At 40.1% G+C, this 22,209-nt stretch overlaps 1 protein-coding gene across 1 annotated transcript; it reads left to right on the top strand.

Moving 5' to 3' along the window:
* Positions 1–16,709: 16,709 nt before the first annotated feature.
* On the top strand, positions 16,710–21,351 carry LOC120436391. The gene is made up of 4 exons (XM_039607355.1): positions 16,710–17,134; positions 18,168–18,272; positions 19,906–20,003; positions 20,462–21,351. Exons 1-4 carry the CDS (start codon positions 16,771–16,773, stop codon positions 20,555–20,557), a joined length of 663 nt encoding a protein of 220 aa, XP_039463289.1. The 5' UTR covers positions 16,710–16,770; the 3' UTR covers positions 20,558–21,351.
* The last annotated feature ends 858 nt before the right edge of the window (positions 21,352–22,209 follow it).

Genomic DNA, 22,209 nt, shown 5'->3' with positions numbered 1-22,209 from the left:
TATATTCATCCACCCAGCTTATAAAAAGTTTACAACTACAGGTTTCATACTGTAACTTTTAGACATAAGCTACAAGTATGTAAGGTAGTTTTGTAGTTGTACATTTGTGGAAATAAGTATTTTTAAAGTTGGCCCACAGTATTCTTAATTTTAGTCACATATTACCACGGTACGTAAATGTAACCCATGGAGGCAGAAAGCTGACTGTGTGCTGTGCTGTTTGCAGAACACATAAGTACAGATAGTACAGCACAAAAGTACTGCTCACTGCCCCTCAGCAGGCTTCAGCTGTGCTTCGGCTGTCCAGGTGTTGTGCCAGATGTTGAAAGGTTTCTCTGCAGTGGAGAAATGTGTTGTATGTGATGAGTGCTCATGTGAGTGTGAAGGTGATGTGATTCCCCTGATGGTCTGTTGGCAGGTCTGAGTTGTGTATGGCTGTCTCTGAAGAGGGGAATCAGCAAGAATCAGGCAAACCTCCCTCCAGCTGGGACCAGTGAGGGGCTGGAGACTCCACAGGTAACTCAGACAACACTTTTCTACTAGTATCTACACAACTTGACCCAGTTTGGGTCATTTTCAAGTACAATTGAGTAGCAAATCCTGTGACATCATTTGTATGCGATAGTAACACAAAAATGCTGTTTAGAATTTTTTAAGAAGTCACTCTCATGACTCATTAAATGACGCCACTAAATAGCCAATCGATGGCATGGAGTCTATTGATGTAGCATTTCGCCACTCTGGCTGGCTGAGTAGGTTCTAAAACAAGGACCTGGAACCAGCTACTTTTTTTAGTACCTAGTATCAGGTACTACCACCTAAGGGAAAATTAGGTGCCTAAAACCCAAGTCAAGTCAAGCAAAGCCGAGTAGGTAGTAGTGGGAAAGGCCCTAAAGTGTACAGGTGACACTGCAGCTCCTGCTCATTGTTCTCCTTCAGTGCTACTTTGTCCTGTACTCAGTTCTGCTGTTGTGTTTCAGTACGAGGAGATCCAGTTCCCCCCTCCATCTGCTGCTCCGCTTCAAGAGTGCATTTACTACAGAATTCAGCGTCCTCGCTCCACACTACCTCAAAGCTGATGGACACACCTGTACAGGTGGATGATACCTGCTGGATTCAGATTTTGGGGACAGAGGTCAGTCTGATAACTGAAGACTTGCTGCTCCTCTGCTCGTGGGAGGATTTCTTTTTCCTCCTGTCTGGTTTGAGTTGTTGGACCAAAAGAATGTTAAGTTCTGAATGAAGATTTTCCACAAACTTGACAAAACTGCTGTAAGATTAGTTTTAGTCAGGCACAATCTGCTCTGCCTCTGAGCTGAGATGGACCCAAGAATGTGACAACCCTTTAGCCAAACCTGCTTTAAGGTGCCTCAGGATTTAAAACCATAACTCAATGCTGCTGTGAAAACCTGTAAATCTGAGACTCAACATTTAATATTTATTTATTCTCCTGTTGTTTGTATCTGTTTATCAGTTTTTATTGCTGTTTGTCAGATGTTCGGTTGTTTATGCTGTTTTGAAAGCACTGATTTTAAACACGGTCACATTTCCTAAAAAGGCAGCACGATGATTAAGTATGACAACAGAATGCTGTGTTTTACAATTAAATGTCAAATAGAACTGAAACTAGGACAAAGACAAAATATCACATGATTGTGAGAAATGTGATTTTTGAAAGACTTCCTTTTTAAAAAAAAAAATGTTGCAGCATCAAATTTTATAAATGTTGTGAGAGTTGCAACAAAAGTCTGGAAAAGTTGTCAAATTTACTGAGCCATCCATTTCCCTCTACTTGTTGATTTTAGGGCCGCTGGAGTCTATACCAGCTGTCATAGGGCTAAGGGAGGGGTACACATGGACAGATCACCAGTCTGTCACTATAACATGTGAAAAAATTAAATGTGTTTTTTTTTTAAAAGCATCCCTGGTAAACAGGGAAAGGTTTCCAGAAAGACTTTGTTCACAAATAACTCATTCATCCACATTAATAACCTCAGTTTGAACATTTGATCTGTTCTCTGTGAGCTGTTTATTTTAAAATCTAGGATATAAGGTCTTTGCAAATTATTGCATAATAGGTTTGTGTGAGTCTTAGACTATGTAAAAGAACTTTCAACATATCTGTGTGTGAAACTACACTGTGAACATTTTCAGTTTGATTACAGCATTTATTTTTGGTTTAGGCATTCATGTAGTTATTAAATAGAACTTGAATTCACACCAGTGATTTGTTTGTTTGAAAGAGAAAATGCGGTTTGAAGTATTTCTTTGTAATGTTTAATATGAATCCATTAAACATTTGACAACAACAAGATGAGAATATGCTATTATTATGATATTATTATGATATGATATTATTCTTTAAAAAGGAGTTTTACAATGTTCCTCTTTCTTCAAGGCCGTGTGAGTGTTTCTTGGTCAGATTTCAGGGAAAACTATTCAGCGCTTTCATCACACGTTATGAAAACAACAGCAAGTGATAACCTGTAAAAACAATTTCAGTTTTTGCTCCTCTGTAGAATGCCAGCTTCCTGTTTTCATGTATTCTGACAATGTTAAGCAACCCATCCAGCTTCAACCAGTACAAAGTGGTCACGAAACCTCTTAGCTGTAATGTCTTGTTGGGTAGCAGGCAGGATTTTAACCCAAATGTAGAACGCAGGAGACAGAAAATAAACTCAAAAGGCAGCCTTAATGCTGAATTCCAATGAAATACAGAATAAAACTTGGCCAGAAATGAGGAATTCAAAAATTCTACAGAGCTGAGACACACAAATGTAATGAGGGAGAACACAACAAAAGCTGAAAAAAGCTGAGGGAATAAATAAACAAGGTGATGAGGGCAAAGAGGAGATATCTGGGAGGATAGTTTTACTTAACTGAGAAACTGAGAGAAGGGGTGTAAAACTAAATACAAACACAAGACACCTAACAAAATAAAGCAGGAAGTAACTAAACTTGTAAACAGAAACACAGACTTGACAGAGAACACAGGCAGACAGGAAGCCGACAAAATCAGGGGGAAAAAACATGATTGCAAATTTTAGAACCAGGAGTGAGAATAAGAGAAATAATTCTGAAGTACAAATGAGCTAAAATACCAAACTCAAAATGGGAGAACAAAGAAGAAACTAAGCAGAAAGATAAAATGGGGGCAAATGAAAAAAACTGAAGGTACTGAACAATAACAGAACCTGAATGACCAAAAACCCCAAAAAGGTTAGAAAAATGAGAACTGATGAGAGACGAAACAGCTCGAGACAGCAGATCAAGAATGATGATATTTGATTTTATGGTGTGAATCTGAATTGAGAAATCATTGGATTTGTGTTACTTACACCAATGGTAAAAAATCTTTATCAGGTCCTAAAATTAATCATTTACAACCTGAGATGAACAAGAAGACACAGCACAAACAAAGCCCAAATTCAAAAACAGCATGTAGAAAACCTGAGTGACTTCAATGATCTCTCACATTGAATTCTGGGTCACTTTACAAAGTTCCTTTGATTGGGATTTGGAGGCATTCGTTTATACACGGCTCTCTGAAGGGCCCACCACGGTATTTCAATCAGGTTGAGGTCTGACCTTTGATTGGTCCATTGCTAAACTTCGATTCTTTTCTTTTTTAGCCATTCTGTTGGAGATTTGCTGCACGCCCCAGTTGGGGCTGAGCTTTAGCTGTCAGACAGATAGCATCAATATCTGACACTAGAACACTTTGGTATGCAGAGGAGTTCATGGTCAACTCAATGACTTTAAGGTCCCCAGGTCTCATGACTGCAAAACAAGCCCAAATCATCAACCCTCCACCGTGCTAACAGTTGACATGAGGTTCTTATGCTGACATGCTGTGTTTGGTTTTTCCCAGATGTGATGCTGTGCATTATTGCTGAACATTGCCGCTTTTGTCTTATTTGTCCAAAGGGCATTAATTTAGATGTCTTGTAGCTTGTTTTAATGCATCTTCACAACTCTAACCCTTGTTGTCTTGTGGAGTGTTTAAAGTTACCTGTGCTACATAAGTTTGTGGGGTTGAATTGTTGCAGCATTCAGAGCTCTAGTTCCTGTTTCTGCAGCAAGCTTCAGCCACAAGTTTATCATCACTGTATATCTACTTTAAACCACACAGAGCAGAATAACGGTAATGATCGTGCATTTGTACCAGTTGGTTTAAAGAGAAAAAAACAAAAGCAAACATAAATCAACACTTCAAAGTAACACGACAATACAACATAACCCTCAACAACTCACTGTGTTGTTTTGTTTGTATTTGTGACACATTTATTTATCTACATTACCAAAAGATACCAGATATTTTCTCCCTAGCATAATCCTACATGATCATATTCACATGTTGTTAATAGAGATTAATTTGAGGCTTATTTATGTTCTTTCGCAATTTTGTCTTTGAAGAAAAAAGCAGATTAAGCACAGCCTGCATTTGTGCAGAGGTTTTTTTTCTTAGTTATTGTGGTAGTTCAGGAATTTCCCCTTAAGAACTTGTTGAACTCAGAATAGAAACCTTTTGAACAATTAGCCAATCTCAAAATGTTTAGGAACTGAGAGGCAAGTCAGTCAAAAGAGGAACTTCAGTATATACACAAAGGAACCTGCAAGTAACATAAAGAACATAAAGACGAAGAGAAAGTGGTGTAAAAACACCTTATAATTCTTATAATTTCTTTGTGTGGCAACAAGCGTGTGTGTGAGAATAATGAGGAAGAGGGCAAAAAACCAGTGGAACACACACACACACACACACACACACACACACACACACACACACACACACACACACACACACACACACACACCTGTCATCTGCTCTGATTAAATAATTTAATACAATAAATGCACATTAACAGGCTTCCATTTATTCCATATACAACTTAAATACAAGGCAGGCAAAAACGATAAGACAAGTAAAATATATAAAAACACCTGTTTCCTACCAAGTGAAATAATTAAACATGCGGCACAAAATAAAAACATGCCAGCAATCGATGGATGGCTTCAGAGGAAATAATGCACAGGTGATCTCTACAAAAGCACGAGTAGCACCAATCAACAAAAATGTGGCCAATTCAAACTGAGGCAGCAGCGACATGTACGCGACTCCTAACTGTAACATACATATATATACATATATACAGCAACAAGTGAGCCAGTGAGGGATGCTCAGATGGCAGCTACTATTTATAGTAGCACCATATAATGTGATTAATGCAATTTTCAAATGTAATATTCACTCTGCTACAGTAGCTATGGAAAACATGCCAGTGAAGACACTTCTGCATTTCATAAGAGGGAAGCTTGTGTTTGCTAAACTATTCTGTCTAAGGGTCAGCAGTTATATTTATATGTATTTGCATATTTACTGTGAATTCTATACAAACTCAAGCACTGGTACTGTATGACTCACCATTACCAGCTAAGCAGAGCTGGAATTCTGATTAATTTTAGACTCAGATATCTGACACCATCTTAAAAAGAGCAGCATTGCTTAAGACTTCTAAAGAAACTTTCAACAAGACAACTAACGTGGAACAGTCCTGTTGGAAAGACATGTATCTCTTACACTATGGTTTTTATGTAGGGATGGGGATTGTTTTTATATAACATACTTCAAAACAGACAATATTTGGAAGCAAACAAACAGCATTTTCAATATATTTTTTTTTTTATTAAAAACGGTTACTATGGTGACATTTGGCATATGTGCCCTGATTCACCCAGTAAGGGTGTCACTTAAAACTCATCATTAGTTAATAATTACTTTTTAGATTTGTTACCAAGTTATTGTTGTAGTGTAGAAATATTGGGGAAAAAAGATAATTTGAAAGAAACATTACTGTAAATACACAAAAATGCTGTGATTTGAGAACCTTTCACTTTGCTGGGTCACTGATTTCCCTTTTTACCGACCCTTATTTGAGTTCCTTAAAGTTCCCCTACCCCTTAACCTTATTTCTGGCGTAAAGTTGTCACAAAACGTATTTTAAATCCAACTTGTGAAGAATATCAACACCCAGTTAAAGAGCGATGTCATCTGTGTATAATGTAAAATATTAGATATTATTAGTAATGATAGCAATAGTGCTAGTGGTAACAGTAGTAATTAAAAAGGGAAGAAGTTGTATTAGAGCAGCTGTATAACAGTTGTATTAGAGCTAGAGTAGGTGTTAGAAGTAGCTGTATTACTGATGGCATGAAATAAAGCAGTGTGTGTGTGTGTGTGTGTGTGTGTGTGTGTGTGTGTGTGTGTGTGTGTGTGTGTGTGTGTGTGTGTGTGTGTGTGTGTGTGTGTGTGTGTGTCTGTGTTTGCACTGTGCAGTAATAGAAGATTATATTTGGCAATAAAGAATTCCACACAGTAGAAGCAGCATTTGCAGATATTTAGTTAGTGCTAGAGGTCTGTGGGGAAATGCATGAGTGAAGGTCATTTTATTTTTATTTCTAAGGCATGAACAGGCTTCAGCAGCTTTGCGGAAGTCTTTGTAACCGCAGGGAAATCTCACATGAAAAAAAAAAAAATGTCTGACAGAGAACTGAGTGTGACTTGACATGAAAAACACTCTGAAACCACATCCTCTTTCCCTCTTAGCTCTGAAGGAGGCTGCAGGAGAGACGTTATCTGAAGAAGTCTAAGTCTAAATAAACTCGTCAACGTTGGCACTAATCTCTATTGTTAAGGTGTATTCAGTCATTCTTTACTTAATGCAAGTTTGTCTTGAGTGTAACTCATTCAAAGTGGCCTAAAATTTAAAGCTAAAGAGCAATATTCTTTTTGTGTTTCCATGCGTGAGTCGGCGGGTTTTTGATGTTGTCATAGTCATGAGGCAAGAGAACTCATGTTTCCTTTTAAACCCAAAGGTCAAAACCGTAAACTTGAAACTGATTCATGCCGAATCATCATTAGGAGTGTTTATTTTGTTGCAACAGCTGTGGCCATGTCACATGGACAGACTGTCACTTGACTCACTTGTTATCTAACTAAATGCAGACTTACTGTATGTTTATTCCCCAGTGACTCCTTTTCATACCCGCTAACCTTTAACACCCTCCTTAACTGAGACTCAGTCTAAACATGTATAAATCAATCATTAATGCGTAGAGCCAAACTATAAAAATGGACAATTATTCATAAAACTTGCACTTTTCTACTAATTCTCTTCCATGTTTACATTTTTTTTTCACAAACTAAGTTTATTATAAACATTGGAAAACATCACAAAGGTTTGAATCACTTCCTCATAAACAGCTGCTGGTTTTCCTGGTGGGGTTATGGGTCTCTAATAAAAGCCTGACCAAAAACCAAGACGTTAACTCATCTCTTGAGCATATATACATTTAGATTAATATACCTCATGTGAATATGAGATACATTACCACACAGTGGGCGATCAAAATGTATTTAACACTTAATTTAAAGTGCTCTTTGCTCCTCTTCAAAGATGAGGTGCAAAACTTCCAGAGGAGGAGCGCTGTGTCTTCTGAATACTTGTATTTATGCATCTATGTTTTCACCACAGTTTTCAAACCTGTGCAGAGAACAAACATCAACTTCTGTATCACATGGAGCATCTTTATGATAATGACTATGACTCACAGACCAGTAAGCAACTGTCAAAGTCTGCAGTTTCCAAACTTCAAGGTAGCGACCAGGATCAAGAACCTTCATTTCAATCCCCAGGATCAGATCATCAACCCCACATTTTACTATCAGGTACTTTGGCTATGAGAAATCTTGAGCACCACCAGCCCAGCTCACCTAGTTCTACTCAAAGCAAGGAGATCCAGCAAACAGGTCCGAGCGGTCAGAAGAAAACTTCTAAACATATCAGCAGAGATGGGAGCTGTTGGAGTCAAATTGTTAAATGTTGTCATTGTGTTACTTAGTCTTAGTTCAAACTGTATGATCAAAGACATTCCTTTGTTTCTCACCACCTCCCCAGCCTGTTGAACGGAGGGGGGAGGCTGTAGTGTTTTATTATAGGGACACATCCTATGTGAGGGTTCTTTTTTCTTGTTTAGTGAGGATGTTTTACTTCCTGCCATTTATGACCTCACCTGTGCTTGTGTATGGTGAGACCGTTAGAGGGGTTAAGCCATATACAGGGTGGGGGAGATTACCCTTTGGTGAGCAGGAGGTCACACAAACGCACCACCAAACACAAACACACACACACACACACACACAGTGCCTGACACCATAGGGGTTTTTTACAATAGGTATTTGTGTAAACTGTGTGTCACGAGAATAAAAGGCTGCAGGGGAAGCTCTTTCTCTGAAGTGGTCTGAGACCGAGGGCAGAAGGGCTGCTCTGAGATCCTTCCGGTGCTAGCATGTTAAAAACCGGTTAAAGCTGTTCGTCTTGCTTCGTTAACAGGAATAAGTCTTTAAACCAGCGGGGCCTGTGGAAGCGCAGACCCAACAGGAGCAGTGAATAAAAAAATTTCAGAGATGTGAGCTTCCAAGATGAGCTGCACAACATCCAGAGGAGGAGCGGTGTGTCTTCAGCTCGCTTCAGAATAAGCATCCGGAAGCTTTTCACATAGTGGCTGGGGATTTTAGCCATGTAAACATGACAGACATCTTGCCAAGGTTTTACCAGCATGTCACCATACCGACACGGGGAAATAACACGCTGGACAGTGTTTACACCAACATGTGAGACGCATACAGAGCAGTACCCCGCCCCCACCTCGGCCTCTCCGACCACATCTGCATTATGCTGGTCCCCGCCTACCATCTCCCACTACAACGCTCCAAACCCAGACAGAAAACCATCACTGTGTGGCCCAACGACGGAGACTCTGTACTGCAGGACTGCTTTGAATGCACAGACTGGCAGGTCTTCAGGGATGCTGCGGTGTATAAGGACGAGCTGGATTTGGAGGAGTATACATCTGCTGTCCTCGGCTACATTAATAAGCGTGCGGAGGATGTTACCACCACCAAGTCTGTGATGTGCTATCCAAACCAGAAACCCTGGCTGAATGCAGGAGTCCGTGCCCTGCTGAAAGCCAGGGACGCCGCTTCAGGTCTGGTGATGCACAGAGACTCAGGAGGGCTAGGAGAGAACTGACTGCAGGTGTAAAGAGAGCCAAAGCCACATACGCACGGAAGATTCAGGGTCATCTTCCTTCCCAGGACCCATGCAGTATGTGGAGAGGTTTCAAGTGCATCACCGACTACAAAACCAGGGATGCACAATGCCCCAGGGACCCTTCTCTGCCTGAGGGTCCCTGGAACGCCCGCTTTGAGGACCCTAACACCCCACCCCACCCCCCCAGCATCAGACTCTCCCCACCACCAGATGAACAAACCCTCAGTGTGACAGCAGCTGAAGTGAAGAGGACCCACAAGAGGATTAACCCCCGCAAAGCGACCGGCCCAGATAACATCCGGCGTGTTCTGAGGAACTGATCAGCTCTCTGAGGTCCTGACAGACATCTTTAACTCCTCCCTCACCCAGGCAGCTGTCCCCACCTGTATGAAGACTGCCACCATCATCCCAGTCCCCAAGAGCTCTGCGGTGACAGGTCTAAATGACTATCGGCCAGTAGCCCTCACGCCCATCGTCACGAAATGCTTTGAGAGGCTAATTATGGCCCACATCAAAGCCACCATCAGTGTCACTTCAGACCCACACCAGTACACCCACCGGAAGAATCGATCCACAGAAGATGCCATCTCTTCTGTGGTTCACACCACCCTCACCCATCTGGAGCAGAAGAATTCCTACGTCCGTCTGCTCTTCGTGGACTTCTCATCCGCTTTCAATACAATTATCCCGCAGACACTTGTTGACAAATTACTGACCCTGGGACTGAGCTCCTCTCTTTGTAACTGGGTGCTGGACTTCCTGACCAACAGACTGTAGTCTGTGAGGATCCACAAGGTCTCCTCATCTTCCATAGTCCTCAGCACTGGCTCCCCTCAGGGCTGTGTGCTAAGTCCCCTCCTGTTCACGCTGCTTACATATGAATGCTCACCCAACCATCCAGGCTGTCATATTGTAAAGTTTGCGGATGGCACAGCTGTGGTTGGTTGCATCACAAACAATGATGAGACCAGCTACAGGAAGGAGGTGGAACACTTGGAGGACTGGTGCAGGCAAAACAATCTCTGCTTAAATGAGAAGAAAGGAGATGATTGTGGACTTCAGGGGGGGAAGACACACACACACATACACACCTGCATGTTGGAGGATCTGCAGTCGAAGTAGTACCCAGCTACAAGTACCTGGGTACATACCTGGATAGCAACCTCACCTGGAAAAACAACACTTCCAGCCTGATCAGGAAGGCTCACCAGAGGCTCTACTTCCTGAGGAGGTTGAAAGGTTGAACGGGAATGGAGAGCTCAGTTCTCATCTCCTTCTACAGATGTGCAGTGGAGAGTGTTCTGTGCTCTGGCATCAACATGTGGCACAGAAACTGCACTGTGATAGAGAGGAAAGCTCTACAGAGGGTAGTGAAGGCTGCACAGAGAGTTGTCGGAGGCAGCCTCCCAACCGTCACAGACATATATACCTCCAGATGCAGGAAGAAGCCCACCTGTATCATGAAGGACCCCACTCACCCAGCACACACACTCTTTGTCCCGCTCCCCTCAGGCAGGAGGCTGAGAAGCATTAAACGCAAAACCACCAGACTGAGAAACAGCTTCATTCCAGAAGCTGTGAGACTTCTCAGTGCATAAATGGACAAGAACTGTTATTGTAGCACCTTAATCACTACTGACACTTACTGACACCGTCACTTTATGAATGCTGGTCATCATGTCCTTTCCTGCTAAAGTATTTATTTACACCTATATTTATACCCACACTCTATACCCATACTCCATACTGGTACTCGGGTTGTTGCACTCTACTTATAGTATTATTTATTGTATTGTCTTATTACTTGTCATTTCTGTTTCTTAAAAAAACAAAAAAACGTAACTATTTATTTATAACTTAAAAAAAAATTCTGTTTCTTCATTATTTTTGTTTCTTTTCACTCCGGGACCGTGTGTACATAATTTCGTTCCACCTCATGTTAACATGTGATGCGAATGACAAATAAAGCTCCTTGAATCCTTGAATCCTTAAAAAGGAAAAAAAACCTGGTTTGTAATAACCACATGGCAGAGGCGATCACATTTCTATGCTTTTCAGCGTTCTTTTATTACTCTCAGTTCCTGTCCCTTACACACAACCAGCTGCAGTTTTCCAGCTCACAGCTGCACACTTCCCCAACAACAACAACTAAGGCGGGACCTAGTTCAGCCCTTTAAAGCAGGTGCAGGATGATCGTTGATGCTGCTCAGGTGAGACCACCTCGCTGCAGCCGCACCACCGTCCATGCCCCGCCACAAAGTCATTATCTTATTTTTAATTTCATCACTTTTTCTTGTTACAAAAAACTCAGCAGATTCTTCATCATGATGCTAGCAGCATCATTTTTAAAAGTGTGAATACAAACAGGTCACTTGTAAATTTCTTGTTGCTTTTTGTGTTTCTTATTACATTTTTTCCACTTATCTCTCCTTCCACTGAGTCAGACCATCAGCAGCAGAACAGCTACACACCAGATCATCAGCTCGTCATCATATACTGCTCAGCCTTCCTCATTACTGGGAGAGTCTTTTATTTACAGGATTAACATTAAGAGAGTTAAAAGGTAATGATGCACAAAACAACCACATTTAGCACTGATTCATATTTGTAGCATTGAGCTGATTCCTCTGCAAGTAGATCAGTCAGAATCAACCAAGTTGAATTTTATGAAACATGTTGGACAAGTGCAGGAACAAAAAACAGGAAGAAGTCATTAAATTTGGTGAAGATGAACTGACCTAGTTGCTCTTTCGGCAGTTGTGGTGGTTGCATTTCTGTGGTTGAAGAGGAAGTCTCAGAGAGACCAGGCGGATGAACATCAACCTGTAACAAACTAGAATGCAGAGACTCTGCAGAGCGTTCAGGTAAACAAACCACTGCTGTAGCTGCTAACACTGACATTAGTGTGAATGCTGATCTAATCCAGCTTGAACTACTGACACAAGTTACAACTGTCTACAGTACACATTTGATATATGTTTGCTATATTTGGTGAAATGCCATTAAAAGTAATGCTAGTTTTTTTAGTACTGTATTCCGATTAGTTCCAACTACTGCTACCAATACCTGCATACCACAACTGTTCATATAACTAACAATGCTAAAGCTAAACCATTGTTAATGCTAAAAGATGGATGTAGCTTTTATTGCATCACCCCCTGACTTTTGTAAATCACTGTTTTAACCCGGATTAAATCTTCCCTTGATTTCTAATTGTTTCTAATTGTTGGAGCATAATTTACCACGTCATATTTTATTCAGTATGGTTTAAAATTAATGGCTGTGACCATAAACTCATTAGGAAACTGTTTATTGATCAGATATCGGGTGATCAGTAGACTTATTTTCTCACAAACTCTTGTCCATTCAGATATTGTTTTATATCTACAAGTCTCCCCCTGCTGGATATTAGAAAGAATGCAGGTTTAAGGTTTCATGATTACAGTTTTTCTGAAACACTAAAACACTAAACTCCCTTCTCTAAACCAAATTCTCAGTGGCCTAAACTTGTGTTTAATGTTTTGAGAAAAACCTTAATCTGGAAGTGCATACTGTAGTGCTGTGCATGTGCCTGTTGTGCTGAATTTGTTTTGTCTTGACTAGAGAGTGATGGAGCTAGAGGCAGATGCCATGGGTCATGAGCAGTTTTTTGTGGATGAGGCTGGTTTTTACCTCACTAAGACAAGGAGACGCAGCAGGAACATTATTGGACACCGTGCCATAATCAATGTCCCAGGACAACGTGGTGGTAACATAACTATGTGTGCAGCTATAAGTCAAAATGGTGTTGTTCACCATCATGCAGCCCTGGGCCCATATAACACTGCACACATTATTACATTCCTGGACACCTTACACGACATGCTCACTAATATTCAGAGACCAGAGCAGACCAGATACATTGTCATATGGGACAATGGTAGTTTCCATAGGGCTGCTTTGGTCCACAACTGGTTTACAGATCACCCACTCTTCACTGTACTCAACCTCCCCCATACTCTCCATTCTTGAATCCAATTGAAGAGTTCTTCTCTGCCTGGCACTGGAAGATCTATGACCGTCATCCCCATCCATGCATAGCCCTTTTACAGGCAATGGAGGAGGCATGTGGGGATATTTGACCAGGCATCATGTCAGGCCTGGATACGCCATTCCAGAAGATATTTTCCCCGGTGCCTTGGACTAGAGGACATTTCATGTGATGTAGACAAAATTTTGTGGCCGGACCCAGAGAGACGACACGATGTAGACTGATTTCTTTTTTTTTTCCTCAGTGAAATGAATATTTTGTTTTGACTTGGAAATAAACACTTGTGTTTGTTTTGATGTGTGTGAATAAACACCAGTACTTGAAGTTTGGATCCCTCTATGTTTACGGATCTATGACAAAAGTATGACCTCAAACTGACATAGCCTACCTTGTGCACAGAGAAAGCAAAAGCCAGATGTGTTTTTTATTCATACCATCAGTGTGTAGTTGGTGCATTGTGTGCTTATTAATATGATGGCTTGTGTTAACTGTTTGATACGAAAATACCATTTTTACAAAGGTGTGGAGAGTTAAGCAAGGTTTATTAGCTTTTGCAAGAAAACTACAATGTTTTGCTGATTTGGTGAAGGGTTTTCTTATTTGTGTGCAGAGTTTTGCAAAAATAGCCAATAGTTACAAAATATGTGCTTAAGCCATCAGAAAAAACTGTATAAGTATACTTGTATACATAGCACATGTATACATCATACTATTTCGTTTACAGAACTAAAATTAGTTTGTTGTGTACAGAGAATCTTTGAGCTTGACTCAGTGGTTAGGCCGCATGAATACATCTTTGTGGATGAAGCTGTATTCAATCTCGCAAAAAGCAGAAGAAGAGGTTGAAACGTGTGTTTTCAATTTTGAGTGGTAGTGTGTTCATGGTGAAAACAGTGTGTTAGTTGTGTTTAACTTCTGTGGCCTGTGTGCACCGGTCTGGGTACAAGTGCACCACACTGCTAAATGTGTTTTGTGTTTGAGAACGTGTTTAGAGTTTTGGTAAATGGGAGATTCAGATTTGCAAATGGTGTCCTAACCAGATGAATGGTGTTTAAGAGTTTGGCAACTGTGAGATTGATTTAATGAAAGCGTTTTCATAGTTGACAGTTTAGTTTTTACAATGGGATTTAGTGTTTTAGCAATTCAGAAAAACTGTAATCTCAACAATATGGATGGTAGCAGTGTGTGTAGTAATTAAAATAAATGCATTGGTAAACTAACAACTGATTCAATGAAGGATCTTTAGAAAACTGTGGAGGAATTTCAGGATTTACTTCTTAGTGTTGAAAATAATTAATGTATGATTTTGGAACTTTGGGAGATAATCCCATTGTTCATCATCCAGTTATTGCCACTTTTGAGGATTTCAAACCTATTTCCTTTTCTAGTTCTCAGAATGACTTTCTCATATGACATGTTCCACTTCTATATGTTCTTCCATCTTGGTTTATTAAGGAAACATTTGACATAATATGATGGAATGTTCTCACTATTAAAAATGGTTGTAGTTATGTATAGTTCCTCTGTGTTTTAAGCATGCAGTAGTCCAGTCATTCTTAAAGAAGCAAAATGTGGATGTGAATATCCTGAATAATTATCAAACTGCCATTTTTGGCTCTGGTTCTAGAATAGTTTGTTTTTAATTTAACTCTCATTCTTTCTGGACAAGAACAATATCTGAGGCCTTTTAATCAGACTTCAGCACCTGCCACAGTATCGAGTCTCCTCATTTGAAAGTGACAAATGATATTCTACTTCATGCCAATTCTGATGGTTCCATCTTAGTTGTGGTGCACTTGAGTGCTGCTTTTGACATCATGACTTACTCATTGAGCACTTGGAACACAGTCCAGAGTTTGGCTCTTAACTGGTCTAAATATTTTCTTAAATTCAGACATTCTCAGTTAACACTGGAAGACACTCCTCTGCATCAGCAGTGATGACATTTGGGGTCCCACAGAGGTCTATGTTGGAGCCGGTAGTTTGTTGTTGTTGTTTTCTTTCCTCCCTCTAAGTCAAATTAATTATAAACATCATTTTTCATTATTATGCAGATAATGAAGAGCTGTATTTAGCTTTGAATCTTGGAAATCACTGTTTCTTAAGAAGGCTCAGTGTGTGCACCATGTGTGTGTCCCACAGTTTTTCCAGCTACAAGAGTCCAAAACAAACGTCACATTTTTCACCTTCCATTCTTAGGTTGAAATATAACTTGATTTTTTTTAAACTCCCTCTGTTAAAGCACAACAATCCTGTGGCCAAGAGTATCTTGCAGCTCAGAACTGCTGCAAGATCCAATCTTTAAACATCCAATCTGGAAGAGACTACACCATCCATCCATTCTCTTCCACTTATCCTTTTCAGGGTCACAGGAGGCTGGAGCCTATCCCAGCTGTCGATAGGCAGGGTGCACCAGTCTGTCGCAGGGCTAATACATAGAGAAAGACAATCATTTGTACTCACATTCACACCTGTGGGCAATTTAGATTTAATTGACCTAACCCCACTAACTGCATGTCTTTGGACTGCAGGAGGACGCTGGAGTACCCGGGGAGAACACACGCAGATGCAGGGAAAACATGCAAACGCCAAACAGAAAGATGTTGGTGTGATGGTGGAATTGAACTCAGGACCTTCTTCCTGTGACGTAAAAGTGCTAACCACTGTGCTGCCCCGAAAACACTGCACATGTAGACTGGAGTTAGTCAAATAATGCAGCCAGATTACTGAGTGGTACAAAAATGAGAGATTGCATTACGCCAGTGCTGACCGCTTTGCAGTGGCTCTCTGTGCATTAGAGAATCCAGTATAGGCTTAAATGGTCTTGCACCTACATGTAATATATGTGCGTGGAATATTTGTGTCCATATAATCAAGCTCATGATCATTAAGTTCCAGTTCCCAGAAATCAATCAGCTGAGCCTTGTTATACATAAAGATGTCAGTTTTTCAAACTTTTGGAGACTTTTGAACTGTAGTAGAAGTTTGTTGTATCTGCACTATTATAGAATAGAGCTGGATTTTTAATATGAGTACTATGATAGTTCTAAATATTTAAATATTTGCGTTTTTCTGCTATAACAGCTTGACGACACAAGATGGAGCCACTTGATCAGCTCCTCAACATATTCAACTAATGATGACCATCAGCTCTGCTGTTCAGTGTTTCAGAGTTTACATCGATGTAGCTTCTGCTGTTACTTCTGCTAAAACATATATTACTAGTACTACCTTTAGAGGTCAGGGCAGCCGGATTCATCAGACTCTTTATCTCTTCATAACACACAGCTACCTCTCTAAGCTGCACCCCACCCACCACACTCCAAATATATATGCACATTGTAACTGTATATTTAGGCCAGATCAATTTAGTACCTGAAATGGTGATTGTACAAAGTGTTGTTGTTGCTGAATTAATCCTACAGTAAAGGCAATGCCAGCGCTGTGCTGAAGACGTTAGGCTAGAGGTGAAGGAGTTTCACTTCCTGTAGAGTTACTTGGTATTTGTGGTTTGTCTGAAGGTGTTGCACACGACATAATCAGTGCCCGAAGTAGGAAGTGTAGAGCACTTCTGTGTCAGAGTCCATCAGAGCTGAGCTGCTTTCAGACGGCTCCGTCTTGTTGTGGATGCTGAAGCTGATCATGGTTCTCCTGTGGATGATCCTGTTGGTGGTTCTGCTCTGTGCAGAGGCCGAGAACGTGACCGAGGTCAGAGGAGAGCTGGGGACCAATGTCACTCTAACCTGCTCCAATCAGACAGCAGACACATACTGGTACATGGAGATCCACAGTCAGTTCAGAGCATGTATCGGCCGCAGTTTTTCTTCAGCAGGCTCTACCCTCTACTCTCCTGGTTTTGAAACCAAATTTTCAATCCTGGGAAACAAACTCGTGATTAAAAACTTCACAGCAGAGGACTGCAGGCTTTACTTCTGTGGCATCAAGAGAGGAGGCAGCAATCAGTTTGTGGAAACTTTCCATCTCATTTCAGGTAACTGAGTAGTTAACATTTTTGCACTGACTTTGTTAGAGGATGTGGTGTCAAAATGCTCTACTGTCAGTTAAATCTGTCAAAGGTATATAGGTCTGGCAGTGACCTTGTGGTTTTCTTCTTTTTACACCTCTGATGTGACTCTGACAGAGAAATGCAGTACATTTGCTATTTAAGTTGTAAAAAAAGACTAGACTAATCTGAAGAGCATCATAACAAAATAAAGATCCAAACAGCCTCAGACTACGTGGGTATTAATGAACTTAGCTGAACTTGAAGTAACTCTATAAGTAACACAGTCAGGAGTGGGCTAATGGGACAATGAACATCCACCTTGTTTAAAAAAGAAAACTGTATAAAACACAGCCCATATGTAACCCTCAATGTGTTGGTATTGTAAGATCTTCTGAATCATGATGAGTTTCTGAATATGTTGAACCTTGGTGGTCATGACCACGACGCTCACCCTAAACAGTACAGTGGTGTGCTAGTAAATCCTAAGTGGTTACAATAAAACTCCAATGAAAACGATCTTTTCTGAATGACAGCGTCTGAATTTTCTCCAGCTTGATTAGATGGATCTGAACCTAGAATTTGATTGCAGTGCATTTCTATCAAGTAGCTGTCTAATGCCTCAAAATGATACAGTAGGAAACCAGCAGTGATGTGGTGACCAGAGGCCAACGAATGTCAGCAAAATACACCATCTTGTAGCAGCAACAGATAAGCTAACCTTTAGTGAAGTGAAGTGGGCGGGTTGTGAGCTTTGTCTGATGTCAGTATTGAGACAAGTGATTAAAGCGACCACCAATGCATTTTTCTCACAGAGGGGTGGTAAATTCAAAGGTTAAAGTGTAGGTTATAAAGGTAAAAAGGTTAAAAAAAGGTTAAAAAGTATTCACAGCTGGGCCAGTTCACAACATTCGCAAACTTTTCTTAAAATTTAGATCACAAACTTCTTAAAGTAATCAGCTGAAAAGTCCTCAGACATGTTTCACACACTTGTTCATCAATGTCTCCCTTTTCTTTCCAGATGTAACTCAAAAACCTGTTGCACTCACTGACAGCAACCAGCAGAGTGAGCTTGTCATCCTGAGCTCTCTGAGCCTGAACGCGGCACTCATTCTTGTGGTGATCTGTGAGTCTGTTACTTTGTCTAAAGCTTTGTGGTGTCTCTGCTCTGCTGCTAATACCACCATGTCTCCAGTGTGCAACCATTAGATCATGTTACAGAACAGCAATCAAACCTCCTGTTCATTAATGAAGCTGTTTTTATTTATATGTTTGTTATTTTTTCATTTCAGTAAAACATGGTTGGATGCAAACACCTTAACTAAATTTTATAACATTTTACAGAATAAAATCTGTGTTGTACAAATGCAGCTCTCAAGATTACTTCAAGGATTTTAATTTGTTCTTTAGTTAGTTTTTGTTGAGATAAGTCCATTAAAAGGGGCTTAAATTCTGCTTTTGCTGCATGAAGACCAGATGTTCACAATAAAGGTGAAAATTTAAATTAATGATGTAAACCTTTGTAAAATGATCAGTGTGAACTGAAAGTACAGCATGTCCAAACACAGACAGCATGGGTGTTGACCCTCAGCAGGTGCAATTTTTAGGGTCCTCTTAAAGGGGGCGGAGCTAAAACTATCAAGGTTCAGATGTGTGTCACAGAATGAAAACTTAAAGAGGCAGCTTTATTGTTCTATAGCGGAAAAAAAAATCAAACGCAAACTAGAACACGGAAACTGGAAATTAACAACTAAACACTGTAAAGCTAGAAACAAAGATAACAGGGAGCACGGCAGAGAGGGGGAGAAAAACCCAACACAGCACAGTGAGGGCGCAATGCAGCAGTGACAAATACGCAGAGGGATAACGAGGGAATGAGACACAGGAGGAGAGCACAGCTAGGAGTAATCAAACATGACGAGACCAAGGGAAGCAAAGCTAAAAACGTTTACATAAGACAAGAACTACCAAAGTAAAACAGGAAGCATGAGACAGTTCACAAAGACGCAGACTAGACACTAAGATGTGGAAACTTAACAGACCTGGAAACAGAAGTAACATGAAGCACAGAGACAACAACTAACCAGATGTGAAACACAGAGGATGTAAAGAAACTGAAACTAGAAGCCAGACCAACAAAATATAACCTCAAAAGAACTAAAACAATAACAATAATCACCAAATAGAAATCAAACACAAAACACTGGGTCACACCCAGGATCATGACAAAACCTGAACTAAGAAGCTGAACTCAGAAAAATGATTTTTCACCTTCAGTAAACATGAAGCAATAAGTTTAAGTCACATATGTCAAATCAAAGGTTTATTTATTCAAATGGTTGACTTTAATGAAAAAAGCTTTGTAAAAACTTAATGTATATCAGTTTTACCAGTTTCCATTACATGAAATGTTTTACATTGCACTTGTGTAACACAATTATAGGGAAAATTTGCATGTACTTAAATTAGTTAAAGTCAGCATTTTGGTAGGAAAAACATAAACATTTTCAGAGTGCGTAGCAATTTGTTGTTGTGATTTGCACTTCAGGGCCACCGTAAGCATGAGATAAAGATTAGTTTGAACTGTGAATGATACAAAGCTCTGCTGGAAGGAGTGGGAGGAAGGAACCGTTATGCACTCATTAGGTGTCACATTGTTGGGGAGGAGCAGCTGACTGGGCTTCCTGAAATGTGTTGTATTTGATGAGTGCTGATGTAAGTGTGAAGGTGATGTGATTCCCCTGATGGTCTGTTGGCAGGTCTGAGTTGTGTATCGCTGTCTCTGAAGAGGAGAATCAGCAAGTATCAGGCAAACCTCCCTCCAGCTGGGACCAGTGAGAGGCTGGAGACTCCACAGGTAACTCAGACAACACTTTTCTACTAGTATCTACACAACTCGACCCAGTTTGGGTCATTTTCAAGTACAATTGAGTAGCAAATCCTGTGACATCATTTGTATGCGATAGTAACACAAAAATGCTGGTTTTTTTTTTGAAGAAGTCACTCTCATGACTGATTAAATGACACCACTAAATAGCCAATCGTGGCATGGAGTCTATTGATGTTGCATTTTGCCTCAGATTGCTTGAAACTCTGGCTGAGTAGGTTCTAAAACAAGGACATGGAACCAGCTACTTTTTTTAGTACCTAGTATCAGGTACTACCACCTAAGGGAAAATGATGTGCCTAGTGAAGCAAACCCGAGTAGGTAGTAGTGGGAAAGGCCCTAAAGTGTACAGGTGACCCTGCAGCTCATGCTCATTGTTCTCCTTCAGTGCTACTTTGTCTGTACTCAGTGCTGCTGTTGTGTTTCAGAAGGAGATCCAGCCCCCGCCTCGATCTGCTGCTCCTCCTTCAGAGGGCATTTACTACAAACTTCACCTGCCTTGCTTCACATTGCCTCAAAGCTGACAAACACACCTGGACAGGTGGATGATACCTGCTGGATTCACATTTCACAACTTTTTGCCAAACCTTTTTTAAAGTGGTTCAGAACTTCAGATGGTTAAACCAGAACCAAAACCTGCTGTAAAAACCTGTAAATATGTGTACACTTCACTTTGATTCATCACATTATAGTGAACACAGCGTGAACGTTACAATGAAACATGTTGGACAAAAAAAGGCAAAGTCTGAAAATTTTGAGATTTAAAAAAAATAAAAACAATATAAATTTTAAAACTACCAGAGACTAAAAATTAAATTTAAAAAGTCATAAATAGATCAAGTAGAGTGTGAGATGTAGTTTTTCTTTCTTTTTTTTTTTTTCAATTCAAGACCGTCTGACATTGGAGTGAATTTAGAAGATCATTGCGTTGTGTTAACAAACACCTGAACGCTCCAGACCTGCAACCTGCCAACAACGCTGCTTTTATAGAGCTGCTCATACTCACTGACGATCAGTTACTGATGTGTACCTGGCTGCTACAAATCCTGTTTATTCCTATGGAAACAGTAAGGCTGGGCTTAACAGTTGGTTTAGCTTTTGTTAAATAAATAATGAGACAGTGTAATGTGTCATGTTGTGGTTTTGTTACTGTGTGACAATGTGTGTGTGAAAAAACAGAATACACTGATTTACATTCAGAGCTTAAACAGAACTGAAACTAGTAAAAAACAACATGTTCACGTGAGAAATTACAAGAAAATAGGTGACATCATCTCTCTCCGAGAGAGAGAGGGATTTAATGCTCTGTGAAAGTCTGCAAGGATAAATAGTAGTGAAGCCTTGAAACTTTCCTTCCAAGGGGTTAAAAAAAAGTTCCTTTCTCGAGGTTTCATGTGCACACAGCTCCCTCATTTCAACTATTTGTTATGGCCTTATGGCTGTGTTCCAACAGTGTCAGCATGGAGATAATCAAAGAAATAAAAACACCTTAATATGACTTTGTGTAGTTAATTCATTTCATCTGTTTTTTATAAGGATAATAAAAGTCCATCAATGTGGAAAAAACCTCATCAATATTATTTCAGTCAGTGTTTAAATAAACAGGACATGAGACATTAAGTGTTGCACTGCTTTCCAGTGATGGGACGATGATTGTGCTTATGAATATTCAGCTGATGGTGACTTCATTCACATTTTCTAAAAATATTTTGGACTTGGTCAGTTAGATTTTTAGTAATGAGCTCTTTAGCTTTGGAGAAAAAACTTTCATGTGATGTCTCCAACACAAACATGTAAATTATGTGGGCATACATTGTGATTTGTATGTGGACATAAATCACATCGACACTCGAACCACTTTCTGAACCAGCGAGGCTTCAGTGTCATCAATGACGTCACTTTATAAAAGACTTTCTGGATTTCTTGTTATGAGCTTTGAAGCCTCGGCACAGTACTGCCCATCAACAACAAATAGTTTTAACAATTTAAGAAATAAAAATAATAAAAAAGTGAACTACATCATCTATGTTCATGATTTCATGAGAAAGTTCAAAGAACAAACAGAGAGACAGAAACACTGACAAAGCAGCCGGAGTTTGTTAAGATGAGTGGAAGTGCAAACCTGTCGAATGATAATAATAATAATAATAATAATAATAATAATAATAATGATGTA

Source organism: Oreochromis aureus, linkage group 23 (assembly GCF_013358895.1).
Source record: "Oreochromis aureus strain Israel breed Guangdong linkage group 23, ZZ_aureus, whole genome shotgun sequence".
Taxonomy (NCBI): domain Eukaryota; kingdom Metazoa; phylum Chordata; class Actinopteri; order Cichliformes; family Cichlidae; genus Oreochromis; species Oreochromis aureus.
The sequence above is the reverse complement of the archived record's forward strand: the minus strand, read 5'-3'. Positions and strand labels throughout refer to the sequence as shown.